Genomic DNA, 23,641 nt, shown 5'->3' with positions numbered 1-23,641 from the left:
TCCTGTGAAGCCATCTGGTCCTGAACTTTTGTTTGTTGGAAGCTTTTAAATCATAGTTTCAATTTCATTACTTGTGATTGGTTTACTCATATTTCCTATTTCTCTGAGCTTCCTGGACTTGATTGACTATTTCCTTTCCCATGTTAGGAAAGTTTTTGACTACAGTCTCTTCAGATATTTTCTCAGACCCGTTCTCTTTGTCTCCTTCTTCTGAGTCCCCTATAATTTGAATGTTGGAGTGTTTAATGTCCCAGAGGTCTCTGAGACTGTCTTCAGTTCTTTTCATTCTCTTTTCTTTATTCTGCTCTGCAGCAGTTGTTTCCACCATTCTTTCTTCCAGCTCACTTATCCATTCTTGTGCCTCAGTTATCTGCTATTGATTCCTTCTAGTGTATTTTTAATTTCAGTTATTGTGTTGTTCATCACTGTTTGTTTGTTCTTTAGTTCTTCTAGGTCCTTATTAAACGTTTCTTGTATTTTGTCCATTCTCTTTCTGAGATTTTAGATTATCTTTACTGTCACTACCTTGAATTCTTTTTCAGGTAGCTTGCCTATTTCCTCTTCATTTATTTCGTCTTGTGGTTTTTTATCTTGCTCCTTCATCTGCAATATATTTCTCTGTCTTCTTATTTTGTCTAACTTACTGTGTTTGGGGTCTCCTTTCTGCAGGCTGCAGGGTCATAGTTCCTCTTGCTTCTGGTGTCTGCCCCCTGTGGGCGAGGTTGGTCCAGTGGTTTGGGTAGGCTTCCTTGTGGGAGGGACTGGTGCCTGCGTTCTGGTGGGTGGAGCTGGATCTCATCACTCAGATGGGCAAGGCCACATCACATGGTGTGTTCTTGGGGTGTCTGTGGGCTTAGTATGACTTTAGGCAGCCTGTCTGCTGATGCGTGGGTTTGTGTTCCTGTCTTGCTTGTTGTTTGGTGTGGGGCATTCAGCACTGGAGCCTGCAGGCATTTGGGTGCAGCTGGGTCTTGGAGTTGAGATGTAGACCTCCAGGAGACCTCTTGCCATTTAATATTACCTGGAACTGGGAATTCTCTGGCATTCCAGTGTACTGGACTCAGCGCTCCCACACCAGAGGCTCAGGCCCAAAACCCGGCCTGGGAACCAAGACCCCACAAGCCGCACAGCTTGGCAATAAGAGGGTGGGGGGAAAAAAGGGCAGGAAGAAAACAAATGAAAACCGAAGACAGATAGCAAAGATAAAAACAAGCAAACAACAACAACAACTAAGAACAAACAAACAAATGAAGCAGACAAAGCCCCAGACAGATGGTAAAAGCAGAACCAAACAAAAACAAAGAAACAAAGAAACACAAAACGTACAAAAAAAGAAACAAAAACAGGGAAAAGAAAAAACAAGAGAACAAGCAGACAAACAAAAGAACCCCAAAATGAAATCAAACAATTAAAAACAAAATTGACAAAAAAATAAAAAACAAAACAAAAGCAGAATGCAAACTGAAGGAAAAAGCAAAGAAAACAAAACAAACACACAAAGATAATTTTTAAAAGATAAAGATAAGAGCAAATAGAACAAAGCAAAAAAGATTTAAACAAAACAGAACAAAGGAAAGAAAAAAAAGAAAAGGAAAAAACACAGAACAAAAAAGTAATGTAGAAAGAGAAATATTAAAAAATTAAAATATATTTTAGAAGTTTTTAAAAACTCAAATGAAAATAAAAATAAAAACAATAATAATAAAACAACAACAGAACAAAACATTTTAAAAAATAGTAATCATTATATTTTCCTGGGTCTCAGCTTTCAGCATCCTTGCCCCCACCATGAGTCACAGCCAGCACTTGCCTCCCCAGGAGGCCCTCCACAGCCTCTAGTTAGGTCTCTGGTCCCACTGTGGGCACTGTGGGGGCAGCTCAGGCTCTGACCTGGCCCACCTCCTGCACGTACTAGTCTTCAAAGTCTGCAGCTGCTACAGCTAGACCAGTTTCATTTGTGGGAACACTCATTGTCCATCCAGGTATTCTGTAGATGCAGAGTTTACCAAGCTGATCTCGAGGACTTAATCTGAGGCTTGTGCAGCTTCACGGGAAGGCTTTTGTTCCTCTTCCTTAGTCGCCCTGCCCTGGGGCTCAACTGTGGTTTTAGCCTCTGCATGTGAGCCACCCACAGGAGTCTGCTCCTGAGGCTGCCCTGGAGCACTTGGGTCTGCCCTGGTGAGGACAAGGTGCGGAGGTGGCATGACTCCCTGGGTCACAGCGGCCCTGGTGGCGACAGGTGCATGGGAAAGCCAGAGGCCACGGGAGTGATAGATCCAATCTTAGTGCCTGGCAGCCAGTGCGAGAAGGTCAGCCCTGGGGGAAGCTTTTCTTAGGCCTGGCCACAGGCGTGAGAAGGTCTTCTTTAACATTTTATGTCATTTTATATTATATGTGACTCCTGTTAAGAGCATATAGCTGTTTCTTGGTTTTTTAGTCCAATGCGAGAGTTTGTTTTTAAGTAGATGAATTTGATGTACTTGTTTCTATTACAATGACTATTATGTTTGACCCTTTTCTTCTGTTTGTGTGTTTATTTATTTATTTATTTATTTTTAAACATAGTGGTTTTTTTTGGCTGTGTTGGGTCTTCATTGCTGCGTGCGGGCTTTCTCTAGTTGCTGCGAGTGGGGGCTACTCTTTTGTTGTGGTGCGCAGGCTTCTCATTGCGGTGGCTTTTCTTGTTGTGGTGCACGAACTCTAGGCACATGGGCTTCAGTAGTTGTGGTACACAGGCTCAGTAGTTGTGACAGGCTCTAGAGCACAGGCTCAGTAGTTGTTGCGCACAGCCTTAGTTGCTCCGCGGCATGTGGGATCAAACCCGTGTCCCTGCATTGGCAGGCAGATTCTTAACCACTGTGCCACCAGGGAAGTCCCTCTTCTGTTTATTTTGTCCTGATGATTTCCTTCATGGTTTTATTTTATTTTGTTTTGTCTTTTAGTTCTTTCATCCTTTTCCTTCTTCTGTGAAAATATGGAAATTATTCTGTTTCTTTTCTATCAGTGAAATTTACTTTTTAAAAAATGAAGCTTTATTTATTTGTTTATGAACGTTCGAAACGCTACCAAGTCCCTTCAGGATCTGGTCTCTGCCTAATTCTCCTGTGACCATGTCTTCTCATTCTCCCTTTTCCACACATTTACATTCTACTGTCTAAACCAGACTACTTTAGATTCCTTAACACATTGCTGTATTCTCCAGGTGATTCACCCTTGATGTTTAGGCTAAACTTCTTTAAGAAGCTTCTGCCCCTGTATCACTTCTCCTAGGCCTGTCCTTATATCCCCCACCCACCCCCTAGATTGTAGAGATTAGGTTGTGGTATCCCTTGCATACCTCTGTGGGAGCACTTACCACCCTGTGTGGTGAACACCTGTTTGTCTCTGGCTGTACTATAAGATTCTTTTATATATATATATATAAATTTATTTATTTTATTCATTTATTTTTGGCTGCATTGGGTCTTCGCTGCTGCACGTGGGCCTTCTCTAGTTGTGGCGAGCAGGGGCTACTCTTCGTTGCAGTGTGCAGGCTTCTCATTGCAGTGGCTTCTCTTGCTGCTGAGCACAGGCTCTAGGTGCACGGGCTTCAGTAGTTGTAGCATGCAGGCTCAGTATTTGTGGCTCATGGGCTTAGCTGCTCCCCAGCATGTGGGATCTTCCTGGACCAGGGCTTGAACCCATGTCCCCTGCATTGGCAGGTGGATTCTTAACCACTGAACCACCAGGGAAGCCCACTATAAGACTCTTGAGAGCAGAGACCAGGTTTTCCATTTTATATCCCCAGAATCTAGCAACAGTATACATTAGGCTCCCAGTAAATATTTTCTAAATGAATAAGAAAAATCTGAGAAATATTTTTGCTGTTTAGAGTCACTGGGTCATAGCATTGCTGGCAGACCCCATAGATAGACCCAAAGAATGAGGAGTGACTAATTAAAAGCCACGTAGCTGAGAACACAATTTCCTGCCAAGAGATATTTAGTCCTATTTTCCTATGTGAAATTTTTTAGTGTGTGAAGAACATAGAACAGTCTACAGGATGGTTGTGAACCTGATCTTCAAGGTTCCAGGGAAGCCAGGCATCAGCTCTAGTCCTGGGCTCACTGTCCTGTTTGGCCTGTGTCCATGCTGGGCTTCAGAGCAGAAACCAACTCAAGTGCCCGCACTTTAGTTTATCCCCCTTTGGAATACTTCACCCTCTCGACTCTTCTTCCATCATACTCCTAGGTGTTTCAGGGTTATGTTTTAGTTATTCATTTCTTATAACCTTTCTACTCAAGTTTCAAAGAAGTCCTTCATGTAGATTTGTAGTTGAGTTTCAGCTTTTGTTTCTGGGGACTGTTCAGAGGTCCAGTACCTCTTAGCCCTTACCTAACAAGCTTTTCCCCTCTGGTTTACCCTTCCACCCCAGTGTCAGTTTAGTTGTCAGGTGACTTCTTTTCATTCCTGTGTTAAGAGTGCCTGGATTTCACAGTGCCTGACAGAATCAATAAGGAAAAAAGGGCCATTTTTTTGTTTGTTTTTTTCTCTCTCTCTCTGCCAAAGGATAGATGAAGACATTTTGGAAAAGAAGAAAAGATTGCTGAGGTGATATTTTAAAATGGAACTCATGCTGTGGAAAAAGCAGCAGGTAGCCGTCCTAGAGTATAGGAACTCAAAAAAAAAAAAAAAAAAGAGAGATTTCTCATTTGGCTGTAGCGTTTTGATAAGGAAAGAGAAAAGATGAGGTGAGGGTGGGACCTGCAGGGCCTCTTAGGCAGTGGAGAACTGTGTACTGAAAGGAAGAGAGAGCCAGAGTCCCTGTGTGTGTGTCAGGCATCTTGGCCTCATTCTTTTCGTTTGGTAGTCAAGAGTTAGGGTACAGAGAGGATATTTGGATGGTCTTTGGCTAGCAGCAGGAGAGTTAAGATATGAACATGAGCCAAGTAGTATTAACAAGACTAGATTATACCCCTGGGGGTATAGCCATTTTAGAATTTGGCAGGAAATGAGGGTGGAGCTATAAAAATTCCCTCATTGCCCCTGGATGGGGACTGGTTTGCCATTTCTTTGTACTTGGTTACAGATGCCTATCTTTGGTAAGATTTTGCTACAAATAGAAGATTTCAGTATACTGGGCTTAATTATAGACTGTACTCCAAATGTTTGCTTCTTGCCTCCACAAACCACTTTTTAACAGTATGTCCTTGTATCAAATGGTTCAGTGTTCTTTAAGAAACAACAAAGCCAGTGGGAGACAGAAGAACTACATTGTCAGTTTCCTTGGAAATGTTGACATGAAGCTTATTACTTCTGTTGTAAAACCCTGTTCCATTTAGAAAAAGAAGAGACCACCGTGATCCCAAGGGATGTGTACAATTGCAGCTTGGGGTTGTGTAACAGAAATACAGTGAACCGATTCTGGTTATTAACTGTATAGGCAAAAAAAAAAAAGGGAAAGGAAAGAGAAAGGTACATAGATACATCCATTTCAGAAGCCATCAATTCTTTTTTCCTATGAGTTTTTTTTTTTTTTTTAGTAAGATTTTCCTTAATCTAAAGAAAATTGTCTCTGACAAAGAAAACAAATAAAATGGTGATGGTATACCATTTGCAAAGTAAGTCTTTGCAGGCCCAATTCTGAGCTGTAAGTTTGTACCAAAGCATATAGGTAGGTAGGCCAGCCTGGTGAATTGTTTTTAACCTTGAAATTTTATTCCCTTGGTTTTGTTCTTTATTGGTTTTGTTCCTAATGAACATGTGAAGATCCAAACTCTATCGCAGTTTTATTCTTGTGATCCTTTACAAAAGGTTTTGTTGTTGCTGTGGTGGTGGTGGTGGTGCCTTTAAATTCTAGAACCTTTTCTTCTGACCTTCAGTCTCCAGATTCAACTGCAAGAGCAAAATGGTAATGCAGATCTTTTAGAATTCAGCTGTGCTTCCTAATGGGGCTGTAGCCAGTTTGTGCTCCAAGTTGCACACACAGATCTTGCTGTTGTTTGTCCAGCAAACATCCCTTTCCCCACTCACTGAATATTGCCATTCTCACTTAGATGAGTAATAGGAGTCTGCACCTGATCTCTAGAAATAGAAAGATGCTTCAGAAGTACAAAGTAATGCTTCCAGCAGTCCTCCAGGCTGGTGTTACCTCTTCATAAATGGGAAAGTGCTATGGCAGAGACGGCAGATTAAACTGAAGCAAGATTACCTGGCAGGAAATGGTGTAAGCCCTTCCATCAGCTTAGACTCATCCTGCCATCATCACAAGCATGATAACAAACATATTTATCATATCCGAATGTTTCCTTGTGCCCCTTAGTAATCCATAACCCCTCTCCCCTATTTCAGTGTTTTCAGGCAACTATTGATTTGCTTTCTGTCCATTATAGGTTAGTTTGCATTTTCTAGAATTTTATGTAAATGGAATTATAGTATTTACTCTTTTTTTAGTTGGGCCTGTTTAACTCACTATAAGTATTTTGAGATTCTGCCACGTGTATCAATAGTTTGTCCCTATTTCTTTGTTGGGTAGTATTCCATTTTCTGAATATTTCACACTTTGTTTATTCACTTGTTGATGGCCATTTAGATTTTCAGTTTTTTTGCTTTTAAGAACAAAGCTACTATTAATATTCATGTACAAATCTTTGGGTGGACATTTACTTTATTTGATATTAATATAGCCACCACAGCTTTCTCTTGATTAGTGTTAGTATAGTATATCTTTTAACGTGATTGTTAACATGGTGGTTTATAGTTAAGTTTAAATCTCCCCTCTTGTGGGTTGTTTTTATTTTTCCCATCTCTTTTTCCAGTTCCCATTTTTGCCTTGTCTGCCTTCTTTTAGATTCACGGTATTTTTTTTTTTTTTTTTTGCGGTATGTGGGCCTCTCATTGTTGTGGCCTCTCCCGTTGCGGAGCACAGGCTCCGGACGCGCAGGCTCAACGGCCATGGCTCACGGGCCCAGCCGCTCCGCGGCATGTGGGATCTTCCTAGACCGGGGCACGAACCCGTGTCCCCTGCATCGGCAGGTGGACTCTCAACCACTGCGCCACCAGGGAAGCCCCTCACGGTATTTTTTTATTATTCCATACTATTTTCTTAGCTCTTCTTCTTTGCCTTTTTAGTACTTGTTTTAAGGTTTATAGGGTACGTCTTTAACTCTTCACAGTCTGTCTTCAAGTAGTGTTATATCATTTCAGCTATAGTGTAAGAACCTTACAACTCTAAGCTTCCATTTCTCCCTCCTGATTTTTGTGCTCCTGTTGTCACACGTTTTACTTCTACATATGGTATAAACCCCATTATATACTGTTGCTCTTTTTCTTTAAGTGGTCAATTATCTTTTGGGTTTTTTTTTTTTTTTTAATTTATTCTTGGCTGCGTTGGGTCTTCGTTGCTACGCGCGGGCTTTCTCTAGTTGCAGCGAGTGGGGGCTACTCTTTGTTGCGGTGCACGGGCTTCTCTTTGTGATGGCTTCTCTTGTTGCGGAGCATGGGCTCTAGGCACGTGGGCTTTGGTAATTGCAGCATGTGGGCTCAGTAGTTGTGGCTCGTGGGCTCTAGAATGCAGGCTCAGTAGTTGTGGCACATGGGCTTAGTTGCCCCACAGCATGTGGGATCTTCCTGGACCAGGGCTTGAACCCATGCTCCCTGCATTGGCAGGTGGATTCTTTTTTTTTTTTTTTTTTTTCGGTACGCGGGCCTCTCACTGTTGTGGCCTCTCCCGTTGCGGAGCACAGGCTCCGGGTGCGCAGGCTCAGCGGCCATGGCTCACGGGCCCAGCCACTCCGTGGCATGTGGGATCTTCCCAGACCGGGGCACGAACCCGTGTCCCCTGCATCGGCAGGCAGACTCTCAACCACTGCGCCACCAGGGAAGCCCGGCAGGTGGATTCTTAACCACTGCGCCACCAGGGAAGTCCCCTGGGTTTTATTTTTTTAATTAGTTAATTAATTAATTTGGCTGCGTTGGGTCTTAGTTGAGGCATGTGGGATCTTTTGTTGTGGCTCACAGGCTCTTCATTGTGGCTCACAGTCTTCTCTCTAATTGTGGTGCACAGGTTCCAGAGTGCACAGGCTCCATAGTTGTGACGCACGGGCTTAGTTGCCCCGCGGCATGTGGGATCTTAGTTCCCCAACCAGAGATCAAACCCATGTGCCCTGCATTGGAAGGCAGATTCTTAACCACTGGATCACCAGGGAAGTCCATAAGTGGTCAATTATCTTTTAAAGAGATTTTTTTTAAAGTAAGAAGAAAGTCTTTTATATTTACCCACATATTTGCCATTGCCAGTGCTCTTCATTCCATTGTGTAGATCCAGATTTCCATCTTGTATCAGTTTTTTTCTTCCCAAATGATTTCCTTCAACATCTCTTGTAGTGCTGGTCTATTGGTGATGATTTCTGTCAACTTGTGTATGTCTAAAAAATTACTTAGGGGCTTCCCTGGTGGCGCAGTGGTTGAGAGTCTGCCTGCCGATGCAGGGGACATGGGTTCGTGCCCCGGCCCGGGAGGATCCCACATGCCGTGGAGCGGCTAGGCCCGTGAGCCACGGCCACTGAGCCTGTGCGTCTGGAGCTTGTGCTCCACAACGGGAGAGGCCACAACAGTGAGAGGCCCGCGTACCACAAAAAAAAAAAAAAAAAAAAAAAATTACTTGCCTTCACCTTTGAATGATATTTTCACCAGATATAGCATTCTAGGTTAATAGGCTTTTTTTTTTTCTTTCAGTACTCTGAGTGTTGCTCCACTGTCTACTGGATTGCTTAGTTTGCAATGAGAGGTCTGCTTTCAGTCTTATATGTTCTTCTGTATGTAATGTGTCTTTTTTTCTGGATGTTTATAGGATTTTCTCTTTATCATTGATTTTGAATAATTTATGATGTCCCTTGGTGTTGTTTTCTTCATGTCTCTTCTGTTTGGTGTCCATTGAGCTTCTTGGATCTGTGAGTTTATAGTTTTCATCAAATATGGAAAATTTTCAATCATCATATTTTCAGATATTTTTTTTGCCCCCATCCTTCTTTCAGGAACTCCAGTTACATGTACAGTTGGCCCTTGAACAACACACGTTTGAACTACATGGATCCACTTATACACAGATTTTTTTTCAATAGTAAATACTACAGTACTGCATAATCTGCTGTCGGTTGAATCTGTGGATACAGAGGAACTGTGTATGTGGAGGAACCACGGATATGGGGGGCCAAGTATAAGATACGTAGATTTAAAAAAAAAAAAAAAAAAGATACGTAGATTTTTGACTGTGCACAGGGTTGGTGTCCCAATCCCCACGTTGTTCAAGGGTCAACTGTATATTAGGCTCTGTGAAATTGTCCAAGTACAGCTCACTGGTGATCTATTCATTTTTTCAGTCTTTTTTTCTTTCTGTTTTATTTTAGATAGTTTCTAATGTTATGTATTTGAGCTTACTCTTCTTCTACAGTGTGTAATCTGCAGTTAACCTCATCCAGTATGTTTTTCATCAGACATTGTATTTTTCTTCTCTAGATGTTCAACTTGGGTCTTTTTTATATCTTCCCTGTTTCTAGTTAACATGCTTAAGCTTTTCTCTATCTTCTTGAGCATATCATATGTAGTTATAATAACTGTTTTAACATCCTTGTCTTCTAATTCTGTCATTTCTGTTATTTTTACTAATGATATTTTTTCTCTTTATGGTTAATGTTTTCCTGTCTCTTTGAATGTCTGAATGCTTAATTTTTTTTTTTTTTACTGAAATTTAGATTTTGTGAATTTGGATTTTTTTTCTTGGTATACTTATAAATATTCTTGTATGTGTGTGTGTGTGCTTCTTTATTTTTATTTTATTTTTAAATTTTATTGGAGTATAGTTGATTTACAGTGTTGTTAGTAAATATTCTTAACTTTGTTCTAGGTTCTAGTTAAATTAATTGGAAATAATTGTTCCTTTTGAGGCTTACTTTTAAGCTTACTATGAGGTGGGACCAGACTAGCATTTAGTCTATGGCAAATTTAACTCATTACTAAAGCAGTACCCTTCTGAGTACTTTACCTGCTGCACTGGGAATTCACCAAGCTTTTCCACTGCAACTGGTGGGAACACAAACTATTCCTGGCCCTTGGTGAGCTCTAGGGATTGTTTCCCCCTTCTTCTTTAAGGTGCTTCTTTTCTACAGCTTTGGTTAGTTTCCTCATGCATATTCTAATCAATACTGAACTGAAGACTCAGCGGGTACCCTCTGCAGATCTCTGTGCAGCTCTTGTTTCTGGTACCCTGCTTTGTGAACTCCAGCCACAGTGGTCTCCCTAGACTCCTCACTGTGCCTCCTCCCTGCCCTGAGGCATGGAAACTCTCTCCTACCAGCCAACTGGGCTCATTGAATGTGTTTCCCTCTCTCAGTGATTACTTCCTGTACTACCTGATGTAAAGTATCTGAAAACCATTGTTTTGCATATTTTATCCTTTCATTTTTTTGTTTTAGGCATGGGAGGGGATGTAAATCCAGTCCCTGTTACTCCATCTTGACCCAAAGTGGAAGCCTAACAGTATATTATATACTGAAAAAAAAATACATTCTAAACTATATTTTCTTACCATTTATTGCTGGTAGATAGTAATGCAATTAACTTTTGTGTTTTGATCTTTTATTAACAACTTTGCTGTGTCATGTATTGGTCAGCTTTTGTTGCAATAACAATCCCCAAATCTCAGGGACTCTCGATGGCAAATGTTTGTTTTTTACTCCTGGTACATCTATCACTGGCCATCTGAAGCTCTGCTTCACATCTTTATTTGGGGATTCAGGCTGAAGGAGCAGTGTTTAATGGGACATGACTCTCTCATGGCAGAGGCAAAAGACTGGATAATGCAGTAAATCTTAAAACTTCTCTAAAGACACATATATTACTTACACTCACATCTATTTGGCCATAAAAAGTCACATGGCCAAACCTGATGTCTGTGGTGGGAGGAGGGTGTATAAGCAGTGATGTGTTAGAGCTGGCTCATATAGGCTCATGAAAGCTGCTTGTACACCACTCTTTCCAACACTGCGTTTAGTGATCATGTTGGTGACTTGAAATATACTATGATGGGAGTATTTACACCATGTAAATTGGCATACACAACAAATCAGCACTTTTTTTCTGGAGAGCTAGCTGAACTTTTAGTTTCAAACCACTGGGTATATGCCTCTTTTAGAGAGTAGCGGTTAATAGTTGGAAACAAGATTATTTTCTATCATATTTCTTTTTTAGTAATTTGTTAACTTGTGTGTGTGTGTGTGTGTGTGTTTAAATTTTACTAGCTATGACCTCTAGTGTAGCATTGAGTATGAGTAGTGATAAAGAGCAAACTTGTCTTGTTCCTGGTGTTAAAGGAAATGCATTTTGCCATTGAGTATAATATTTGCTCTAAGTTTTTTGGAGATAGCATTTATCAGATTAAGGAAACTTCTCTAATTGTCACAGATTTCACATAATTGATCTATCAATTTTATCAAATGCTTTTCCTACATTTATTGGATGATCTTTTAATATTAATATAGTGAAAATTGCATTAATGAATATTCTGATATTGAACTAACCTTGCATTCCTGGAATGAGCCCATCTTTTTTATGTTTTCTAGGATTCTGTATATTATTTATGAATATTATACCTATATGTATGAATGAGCTTGGCCTGTAATTTTACTCTCTCAGAAAAGTTTTGCTGTCAGAGGTTGTTAATTGTTTGTTTTAGCCTTATTAAATGAGTTGAATAATGTTCCTTATTTTTCTGTTTTCTATACGAGTTTAAGTAAAATTGGAACTATTTTGCCCTTGAATGCTTTGTATAACTTGGTAGTGATACCTTCTGGACCTTGAGTTTTCTTTGGGAGGAGATTTTTAACTAGCTCTCCATTCAGATTTTTTTGTTTTTCTTGAGTTGGGGAAAATATATTTTCCTAGGAATTTGTCCATCTCACCTGTTTTCCAAGTTTATGGCATAGAATTATTCCTTTGTTCTGTTGTTCTTTTTTTTTTTTTGCGGTATGCAGGCCTCTCACTGTTGTGGCCTCTCCCGTTGCGGAGCACAGGCTCCGGACGCGCAGGCTCAGCAGCCATGGCTCACCGGCCTAGCCGCTCCGCGGCATGTGGGATCTTCCCGGACCGGAGCACGAACCCATGTCCCCTGCATCGGCAGGCGGACTCTCAACCACTGTGCCACCAGGGAAGCCCAGCAGGCTTCATTTTTTGCTGCTGCCCCTCGTGCTCTTTATATTCTAGCAGTACCATGCACCACTTCCCTGAATGTTCCATGCTTACTCATGCCTTTGCATGTGCTGTTGTTTCCTTCTGCTTGAAATACCCTTATCTTTTTTGCCTGTCTGGGAGGGACATCCAGTGAAGCTTGGTTCAGGCATCATCTGCTTTGTGAAGCCTCCCTGACTCATAGTCAGCCCTCCTTCCTGCATTCGTGTTCTACTTTGTGTACACCTCCATTGTAGTACTTGGCTCTCCATTGTCTGCACATCTGTCTCCCCTGTGAATTGAGCTCCTCAGAAGCATGAGCTGTGCCTCTCTCTACATCCTCAGCTAATAACTGGCACCTATTAGATGCCTCATAAATATTATATTTGATGAAAGAGCAAAAAAATTATACTCAGAATGCATGTTCATTACAAAAGTATTTCTGTATAATAAAGAAGAATAAGCTAATTAAAGCAACAACGGAAACTTCCCACTCCTCACCTTTCCTTCTCATCAGAAGGCTCACCTGGGCAGAAGAGGGAGCAGTAGGTGACTCAGTCATTTCCCACAACCACCCAGGTTATAGAGGCCAGCGTTCACATTGGTCCTGGCATGATCAACAACCTGATGAACCCAGCCAAGACTAAGATAAACTGCTTGTCCTCAAGTAGAATAAATATTTCAAATAAAGTCAACCCAAGAAAGGCCAAACAGCTATTGATTGCTAAAAGCCTGAACTTGAGCCCAGTGAGTATTCCAACGTTCACCTCCATGCAGCTTGCCTGATCAATATGCAATTACTGCCCCCTTTAAACGTGTCTTACACTGCCTACCTGAAGAAGGGTTTTACTTTTAAGATCTTTTGTTTGTTGAATTTGCTTAGGCAGGGAAAAAAAGAGACTTGGCGAAACCAGCGTCATTTACCTTTAGCATTTCAAGCAATTCTGTTATATGTGAAATGGTTTGAATGTATGCTGCATGGTAACGGAAGGTGCCCTGTTACATGACTGTAATTCATTTCAAGAGGACTTTTTCTGAGTGACTAAACAGTAAGGATATTGTATTTCAGTTTCCTAACTTCTGCTCACATGGTTATCTGCCCTAGCCATAACCTTTGTAAATTTAAGTTTGTAGAGTAGGGTGCTCAAGTCCAGCTGCAGTGAAAACATATATATTATTTGTCTACTCTCCTTTTAGAATTTCATCTTGGTGTAAAAAATACCCTTCCTATTGAATTTAGAAATTTATTTACCCTGCTCCAGATATTTAAGATTTCATGTCTCACAAATATGCCTTTCTCATACCACTGCAGTGATCAGAACTCTGTCGTTTTCACTTACACTCTTGTCATATTCTCTTAAATATGCTTACTGACCCCAAGCTCTGTTGCTCCAGTCCCTTCATCACACTACTGCCAGGTTAAGCTTTCTAAAATCTACCTGTGTAGAGTCCTCCTTTTCTTGAACATTTCATGGCTTCTCAATGTCAACAACATGGAGCCCAGGTTCCCTGGCAGCACATCTAGGGCCTGTCATGACCTGTTCCTGCCCACCTCCCCTTAGTCATCTTCTTAACCCTTGGTCATATTTATTTATTTATTTTTTTTTTTGCGGTACATGGGCCTCTCACTGTTGTGGCCTCTCCCGTTGCGGAGCACAGGCTCCGGACGTGCAGGCTCAGTGGCCATGGCTCACGGGCCTAGCCGCTCCGCGGCATGTGGGATCTTCCCGGACTGGGGCATGAACCCGTGTCCCCTGCATCGGCAGGCGGACTCTCAACCACTGCGCCACCAGGGAAGCCCCAGCTTTAGGCTTTTGAAATTATTTTTATTTACCGGTTCTTAAATTGGCTAAAGACAGGGAGCTTATAATTCCTAGCAGCTAGTGTAGTGCCTGCTGTATGGAGGCAAGTGCTTAGTAGAAGCCTGTTTTTTTTTTCTGTTAAACTCAGTAGTTGGGTTGAATGTCATCTGTGAGTATCTTGTATTGTTTTGATTGATTTGTTTATTCCCCATAGCAAGGGGAATAAAGGTAGGAATATTCACAATACATCCTTGATCTTTTGAGGTTGGCACCACGTAGGATGGCCAACTATCTCGGTTTGCCCAGGACTGAGGGGTTTCCCAGGATGCTGTACTTTCTTTTCAGTGCTAAAAATGGAACAGTCTCAGGTATACCAGCATGGTCTAGCACCAAAGGGCACTGTCAGCAAGCTTTTTATCTACTCTCCTTTCCTCCACTCACTGGGACCCAATTCTGGCTGGCTATTCTGACCCAGGATAGCATGCTTTGTCATCATTAACACTTTAATAGTGAATACAAAAATTAACTCAAAATAAATTAAAGATCCAAATGTAAGAACTAAAACTAGTAAACTCTTAGAAGAAAACATAGGTGTAAATCTTCACGACACTGGGTTTGGCAGTGGTTTCCTTTTTTTTTGACTGCACAACATGGCTTCCAGGATCTTATTTCCCCGACCAGGGATTGAACCCAGGCCACTGCAGTGAAAGCACCAAGTCCTAACCACTGGACCACCAGGGAATTCCCTGGCAATGGTTTCTTAGCTATGACACCAAAAGCGCAAACAGCAGAAGAAAAAAATGTTTTGTGCTTCAAAGGGCACTGTCAAGAAAGCGAAAAAATATCGCCTAGAATGGAAGAAAGTATTTACAAATCATTTATCTGTTAAGGGACTTGTATCCAGAATAAAGAACTCTTACAACTCAATAATAAAGCTAGTTAAGCTAATTTAAAAATGGGCAAAGTAGGGCTTCCCTGGTGGCGCAGTGGTTGGGAGTCCGCTTGCCGATACAAGGGACACGGGTTCGTGCTGCGGTCTGGGAAGATTCCACATGCCGCGGAGCGGCTGGGCCCGTGAGCCATGACTGCTGAGCCTGCGCATCTGGAGCCTGTGCTCCACAACGGGAGAGGCCCCAGCAGTGACAGGCCCGCGCACCGCAAAAAAAAAAAAAAAAAAAGAGAAAAATGGGCAAAGTATCTGAATAGACATTTTTTCAAAGAGGATATATGAATGGCCAATAAGTACATGAAAAGATGCTTGACATCATTAGTTATCAGGGAAATGCAAATTAAAACCAGAGTGAGATACCGTTTCACACCCACTAGGGTGGCTAGAACCAAAAAGTCAGATGATAAGTGTTAATAAAGATGTGGAGAAATCAGAACACTTATATGCTGCTAATGGGAATTTTAAATGATGTAGCCCCACTTTGGAAAAGTCTGATGGTTCCTCAACCATATTCCCTAGCAGTTTCACTCCTCGGTATACATATACCCAAGAGAAATGAAAACATATATCCATACAAAAACATGTGCATGAATGTTGATAGCAGCATTATTCATAATAGCCAAAAGGTAAAAACACCCCAAATGTCCATGATGGATGAATGGATAGATAAATGGTGACATTTCCATACAGTGGACTACTCCTCAAGCATAGAAAAGAATGAACTACTGATACATGCTACAACATAGATGAACCTTGAAACCATTATACTAGGTGAAAGAAGTCAGTCACAAAAGACTAAGTATTGTATGATACCATTTAAATTGAAAAGTCCAGAGTAGGCAAATCCATAGAGACAGAAAGTAGATCAATGATTGTTTAGGGCTAGGATGGAATGGGGAGGGTAGAGGGATGGTAGCTTAAGAGTAGAGGATCTCTTGTCAGGGTGATGAAAATGTTCTATAGTTGCCTATGGTGATGGTGGCACATACCTGTGAATATTCTAAAATTCATTGAATTGTACATTTTAAATGGGTGAGTTGTATGGTACGTGAATTATATCTTGATAAAGCTGTTAAAAAGAAAGAAAAAGGAAGAATAGGTGACCCATAATCGTACCACCTTGAACATGTTCGTATCTTGATCTGTTTCTTTCCAGTCTCTTTTAATGCATATGTTTTACATAATTGAGATAATGCTTCATACAGAATTTTGAATATTATCTTTTGTGCTTATCATTCTGGCCATAAGAACTTGTTCATTCTAGCACATACGCTCCTAATTGTTAACAAGTGTTAACAATTCCATGTAGATATACTACAGTGTAATAATTTTTTTACTGGTGGACATTTTAATTGTTTTGTTTTTATTTTTCTTTTTTCCATTGTAATGAGTATTGCAGTAAATACACTTTTTTTTTTTTAAGACTAGAACACACTCATGAAAACCTCTTTTGTTCCCAGAGAAAAGAAGATCTCCCGGAGCAGTGCCCTGAAAGTGCTGGACCATGCCATGATTGGACCCGAGGGCACAGACAATTGCCATAAGTTTGTTGATATTCTTGGCTTACGAACCATCTTTCCCCTTTTTATGAAATCTCCCAGGAAGATCAAGAAAGTGGGAACCACTGAGAAGGAGCATGAAGGTAGGGTTCACTGGAGAAGTCAGCCTAATGAAGATGCATTAGGAGAAATGGGAGGCAATGAGGGCTACTTTGAAAAACTCCGTCATGCAGCTGAGGAGTTGACTCTTAGGCGGAAGTGTGCTACCTTTTTCTTTTTTACCTGCTTATTTTCTGTGCGTGGAAAAGCAACCCAGAGACCCCTGATCACTGATGGCCTTTGTTGCACTGGTTCTCTGCTTGTTTGAATCCTAGTGGTTCCATTCCCTTCTGGCCTGTGAATAAGTCTGTGTGTGAAGGTTTTGTTTTCTTCACTATAACTTGTAGCGAGGAGTGTCTCTGATGGAAGACCCTTTTGAAAAGAGTAATGAGGTGGCAACACATGTCACCGCCAGAGTAGTGCTTTCATGTATTTCTGTATTAAAATGTGATTCAGCCACCATTAGGAATTGCCGAAATAAACTATTTACAGCCCAGGTTCCCCTTTTTATGATTCTCCTCCCTGATGGTGCATACTCCCAGCAAAATGCCATGAATTGCGGTGCTGTAAGCAGAGTAGTTACTGCTAGGCCATTCTCTTCCTGCTGTTGTCTAGTGGCCTGCTGCATCCCTCTCCCCAGTAAATAGCCGCAGTGCAATCTGGAGGGCCCTGGATTTATGAGCATTGACGGTTCTGTTGGAGGCTAACAGATACTTGCACCAGGGAATTTACATGGTTGGGTGGTTATTTTAAAGTATGGGGAGGGTGCTAAGAGGGGGACGAGGAGGTGGTGTGTGTGAAGGACGAGGACCTGGGCTGATTGGCTGGCTAAGTTGGTTGTCTTGTCAGAAGTTAACATCTGTCCCATGGTTTGATTTTTTTTCATCATGATTAGTAGAACGGCATAGGTATCTGCAGGATCTTTTGCATTCCTTACCCTCCTAGGTAAAAGTTTGGGAGTTCCTGTCTATCAGTTCTCAAATTGACTTGACTTAGTCTGTACCAACTTGGAGTGGCTAAAGGTGAAGAGGATGCCTTCAGTGGTCACCTCCAGTGATACCTTCTCTGATGAAAGCAGCTCTCCAGAGACAGCAGGAAGTCTGGCAGGGGAAGAGCTATGGACTAGAGATGTGAGAACATGTAGAGAGTTCAGTTCACCTCAAACCAGAGACTGACCAAACACCAGCTGTGAACATGTTAAGCCTACTGCTGATCTTTTTTCTTTCCTCAATGGAAATTCAGCAAAATGAGGCCATGGGAGAGGGAATGGGTGGTATTGGAGAGCGAGGAGATAAAATTTTAGAGACAGTCACTGTTCATTGAAAACCTGCCACATTCCTAGTGCTGCTGCATTATATGCTATCTTAGTTGGGCCTTACCCATGAAGTAGATGGTGGTATCCTTGTTTTTTAAGATAAGGAAATCAGCTAAGAAAGGAACCAAGCTGTGGTTCTACAGCTAAATAGCTCTGTGACTTTAGACCCTTGGCTTAACTTCTCTCATCTGCCGTTTTCCTTCCTGCTCTGTAAGATGCGGAAACTAGACTAGTGAATTAGAAGCTCTGATATCTGTACCTTAAGATCCTGAGGCACAGGCCCTAGTTGTCAAGGCTTTGTCCTATAATCCAGGAAACTCCTCGAGGACTGTGGGTGGCTGACCTGCTGGGTTGTATTGAGAGGCTTGATGCTACATTTTGAGCATGCTTGAAGAAAGTGAAGGGAAACAGCCCTTAGCAGGCTCTTGCTCTGTGTGCATGGTGCTGAGAAGAGAAATGACAGATTCAGTGAGTAGCTGTTTTCCTTCTGAAAAATGTGCCTGGTGGCATGCTGGTAACAGTACATTTGCTTTAGAGTACCCACATTAGGAATTTGATAACATTATATTAGTGAGGGCAGTGGATCGGGAAGACAGCTCCTGGAGGGCACGTTTGGACTGTAATGGCTGGTGAGGATGAGCTCTGCATCCTGAATACACCGGCACCCAAAGAGTGACCCCCAAGGAGAAAACACAGCCCCGGCCCTTCTCCCACCCCTGCTCCTACTCCTGGCCATGGTGGTGGGGTGAGGATGGAGGCAGGGCAAAGCAGGGGCACCTTGTGCAAGGTTTCTTTGTCCTGTCTTCTGGGTTGCTCTCTATGTGCTGACCTTTCTGAAGGAAGTGGACCAGGTTTGTGTGGTAAGCTAGAGCACGGTAGCTCAGACCATCAGAAATATTTGCAAAGATGCCCAGCCCCAGGTTTCTACCATGCTCTTGCCTCCATCTGTAACAATTTTCTCTGACCTGTCTGCTTGCCTGCCTTATAGTTATCCTTCAAGTCCTTAGTTTTTTTGTTTGTTTTTTTTGTTTGTTTTTGCGGTACACGGGCCTCTCACTGTTGTGGCCTCTCCCGTTGCGGAGCACAGGCTCCAGATGCGCAGGCCCAGCGGCCATGGCTCATGGGCCCAGCCACTCTGCGGCATGTGGGATCCTCCCAGACCGGGGAACGAACCCGTGTCCCCTGCATTGGCAGGTGGACTCTCAACCACTGTGCCACCAGGGAAGCCCTAGTCCTTAGTTTTGATGTCACTTTCTCAGGGAAACATAACATGAGCTCCTAGGCTTGAATAGAACCTCCTATTAAGTAGACTCTTGGACCCAGGACTTTGACTTCATAGCCCTTAAGATTATGGAACCAATAGTCTTGTCACCTCTGCATCCCAGGGCCTAGTCCCGTGCTTGGCATGTGGTAGATACAGAGTGTATATTTACTGACTGCATGAATGGATAACTGCTTCCCTAAAAGACTGCTCATTAAAGACAGACATGGATTTGGGGCTCTCCCCAGAACCTTGCAAGGTTGAATCAATACAGTTGACAGTTGTTGGTCATACACCTGGGGTGACCAGCTTGTTTGGAAGCAAAACAAGTGGGTTCCTAGCCTTAAGTTTTTCCTTGTCTCATGGGCTTAGAAATTATGGCAGAACTCCTCCCCCCTCCTTTAGAGCTATGCCTTTAAGAGACATGTTATGGATGGAACTTCCTTATAGGTGAGGCCACCCTATGACAAGCTTCTTGTGGTAATCCAGCAACTCCTAATAAAGGACTATGGGCTGGGAATCAGCTTGCCCGTCCAGAACCTCTGGAGGGTTGCCCTGTAAGCTTCCCTTTCTTGTCAGATTCAGGGGCTTGTCACATATCAGGGTTAAGTTCATCCTGGTCCAGTCTCAGCCCCTGTCATCACTTAGAATCTTCCCCAAACTCCGATGGTAGCAATATAGCCTGGTGTGGTACAGAATGATCCACTGCTTGTCAACCACGTGATCTTGGGTTAACTCTTAAACTCTCCGAGCCTTACTTGAGCCTTACGTAAAATGCTAGATCTACCACATAGGGTGATTGTGAGGGTCAGGTGAGGTGACAGATATTAACTTAGCACAGGCTCTAGAATAGAGTAGGCACTTCAAGAAGTGTAAGTGCTCTCCTCTACTAAATCTGTCTCCAGTTCTGCCCACCCTGACCTTAGTCACACATACCCATTCTTCCAAGGGGTCACTGGGAAGCCAGGCAAAGAGACTGCCTACACCTTGGGTATGGGAGGATTGGGAGAGTGTGGGTGTTATCGGCCTGTGGTCTAATCGCTGTACGATTGCTGCATGAGAATGGGCAAACTCATTGACGGGAATGTCAGGAGTCATGATATGCTAAATAGTGGGGCGGCATAAAAACAACGTGTTCCTAAAGCCAACAAAAGAGCTTTGAGAGAGGACAGTCTCTAGATTAAGCTGACTCTAGAGAGGAGGGAAGAAGCAGAAACCACCCTTATAACCTAGAATTGTGGGTAATGTAGTTCTTCTTTTGTGAGTTGGGATGGAGAAGGAAAAGAATTACCATAATTGAAATCCATTCAGTTTTGCATAATAAAACCTTCTGAAATAGATCAGGGGAGGCACTTGAATTGGGGGATGGGTTGGAAGGAAAAAATTTGCCCTTGGGTGCAATAGCATGATTGGCTGCCTCCTTGGTTTTATAAAGAATAGCACAGTATATATTGTCTCCTTGGAATTAACTGCTTCAGAATATGAGGGAGGAAGAAAAGAGCTGGGATCCAGAAATGGCATTTGACCTTTACTTCTCGTCTCTTTTAAAAATTCTTATTAAAATAGGTCCAATTTTCCTTGTATTGCTTCATTAGGTAGGTGAGTTATTGAGTTTATAGCAGTTCTAGTTAATTGCACTGTTTCAGCATGGTTCCCCTAGAGGTTATTATGAGCTTTAAGGGGGTGAGCTACCAAGCAGTGTGTAGGTGTGTGTGTGCATGCTAGGCATATGCACACATCTTACCTCATCAACAATGACAGCAGTTGATAACAGGTCACTGCTTTAAAGAATACTTTTCTGTCATCTGCAGAGAATTGTAGGTGATTCTCATGGACTCCCCAGGTCAGGTGGTATACAGTTGCCTGGTGCTTCTTGGACTCCTAACGGTGAGGAATTGCAGACCAGAGCTCCCACCACCTACCAGGCTTAGGAGAGGGAAATAGCAAAACCTTTCCTGCAGTCAGAAAAGAAGGGAGTTTAGCCAACATAGGCAAAAAAGAAATATTTTTAATGTGTCCATGGTGGGCTGTGGTAATGACATGGCATCGTTTGGGGCCAACTTTTACTGGGGCTCCTACTGTGTTCAAAATTTAACAGACCTAACACGTGACAGGAATAAAACTGAATGCTTGTCCTTGGGGGAGCTGCTCTTTCCCAGTGTTCCGAATCTCCAGATCCTTTTGTCCCTCAAGCATTCATTTTTGTCTGTCTGGATTGGCAGTGTCTTCCCCCAGTTCTTTTTTTTTTTTTTTACTCCCCATACTCTCCTTGATCTCATCTACTACCTGCAGCTTTAACCTCTATCTCTTTGCCACTGATTCCCAACTCTTCAGCCTTCTCTCTTACAAGCTCTAATCAGCACAACTAATTAACCAGAAGACAACTGCACCGGATACTCAAATTCAGCTCATTCAAAACCTTACTCATTCCTTCATCACCCAAGTCTCTTCTGCTTTTCCTGTCCTGGTAAATGGCACCCAAGGCAGAAATCAACACACCATGCTTAACTCTAATATTCCCCACATGCACAAGACAAGACTTGGGTTGGTGTCTTGGTTCTGCCATTTACTAGCTCTATGACTTTGGAAAAGTAGCTTAACCTCCCTGAGCCTGTATTTCCTCAACTGTAAATTTGGGATAATATTGGAATCTATTTCATAAGGCTACTATGCGAGGATTAAATGAAATAATACAGATCAAATGATTAGCCTAGTGCCTGCTTCATTAATATTAGTGGCTGGGTTGTGGATAGGTTTCCCATTTGTGTTCCTCTTCCTTCTACTTTATTGGTAGTTTTAGAAGTACCCACAGAAAAAAATCCTTTTTCTCCCTGGATCTGCCATTCATAGGGGTAGACCGTAAACATGCCAGTCTTATGTGGAATGTAAGACAAAAACCTCTCCCATAGAGGATGTACTAGGGAACCCCAGCTCCCCACTTCTCCACATCATGTAAACAGGAATTCAAAGATTTCGCCCCCTCCTTTTGTATTCCCCAAGCTTAAAAATCCCAAAGAGTTGGCTGTAGTGCTCAGAATAATGAACAAGTGAAGAGTAAATGGTATTTAATTTTAAGAGTAGCATTAAGCCATCTGGTACCAGGGGCTTTATGTTAAACGAGGATGGAAATGTCTGGCTGTTGTTTTTTTGTCGCTATCTGAAAACCTTATAACTGAATAGTTCCTGGATCAATTTCTTTTTTCTCCCTCCAGCTGCTTGTCTCATTCCTGACCTCAGATGACAAAATATAAGGATGCTGAAATAAGCAATGTGTTTGGACTTAGGGTTCCTCTCATCAGGCTTGAGGGGATGATTTTGAGTGTTACACATCTGGTTTGCTAACTGGTTCCAGTCATATAAGGATTAACCCACGGGCCTTTCCCAAGTAGAGCACAGCATAGTTGTTTGCCACTGAGGAAGACAGTGAAACAAAGGATGTATTTACCATCCTGGAAAACTGCTCTTCTCTTTTGTGGGAGGAGGTTAGTGGCCAACTCACATTTTATTGAGCATCTACGAGTATACTGAGGGCTTTACAGGTGTATATACTTTATGAACTAGGCATTTCTATCTTTCTGTCTTTTTACAGATGAGTCTCAAAGAGTTTGTTCATTACCAAATACCTTCTAGCAAGTGAGTGACACAAGCAGAATTTGAGCCTAGGTTTGCTTCTAAAGCTTCCTCTAACACCAAGGTGGCTCCAGTGGTCTCCTGGTTGGTATCCAGAGGCAGCACAGTGTAGGGGGAGGAGGATTGTCTTTGTAGGAGACAAACCTGGCTTCACATCCCAGCTCTACCCCCAAAATAGCTGGTGGCCTTAGACAAGTTATTCTTTCTGGACTTTGAATTCCTCTTCAATCAACAAGGCAGATAAAACCTTTCTCAAATTGTTGTGTGAAGAATAATGATTATGAGCATCCTACATAGTCTCTAGCAAGTGGACATTTAATAAATGGTAAAATAGTTGCTGCGTGTCAGCCTCCTTTCAAAAATAGTCATCCTTACCTCTCTCAGTTTTCATGTTTATATGTAGGGAGCAAAACTCCTTGGCTTTCGTGGGTGTGAAGCCCAGTTGTGCACCAGGACTGCATATGTAGAGAGGCTGGGTCATAACAGGAGCTACCAAGAGATGGGACAGCCAGTCTATCATGATGGCCTACTAATCTGGACCCTCAGTTATAATCCTGATTGTGCTGGTCCTGTCAAGATTCATCACCTTGAATGAGGTCCTGCACCCTTCTATTTCAGTTTGATGCTCTTGCAGAGGGTCTCTTTCATGGATAAGAGCCCTAAAGGTAGGTCAGTGAGGCTTCATTCATTCTTTCATTAAACAAACCACTAGCCCCTTCTTTGTGCCAGGCTTGGTGCTGTAGATGGAAGGTGAACAAGCTCACAGTGCAGCTAGGGAGACATGGAAACCTGTATTTATATTACAAGGTAAAGTGGTAGAAGAGAGCTCGGAGCAGGAGCTCCTAATCTAACCTAGGTGGTGAGAGAACAGGTGGAGGTTAGAAA

General features: G+C 42.2%; 1 protein-coding gene across 1 annotated transcript in view; it reads left to right on the top strand.

Annotated features, from left to right (window-relative positions):
* The window catches only part of CTNNBL1 (catenin beta like 1), a 161,543-nt gene that overhangs the window by 88,566 nt on the left and 49,336 nt on the right, over window positions 1-23,641 (top strand). Inside the window, exon 11 of the mRNA XM_081257772.1 lies at window positions 16,413-16,594. Coding sequence (XP_081113898.1) covers window positions 16,413-16,594 — 182 coding nt within the window. The remainder of the gene's footprint in view (window positions 1-16,412; window positions 16,595-23,641) is intronic.

The sequence above is a fragment of the Mesoplodon bidens genome, assembly GCF_964165515.1.
Source record: "Mesoplodon bidens genome assembly, chromosome: 15".
Lineage (NCBI taxonomy): Eukaryota > Metazoa > Chordata > Mammalia > Artiodactyla > Ziphiidae > Mesoplodon > Mesoplodon bidens.
The sequence above is the reverse complement of the archived record's forward strand: the minus strand, read 5'-3'. Positions and strand labels throughout refer to the sequence as shown.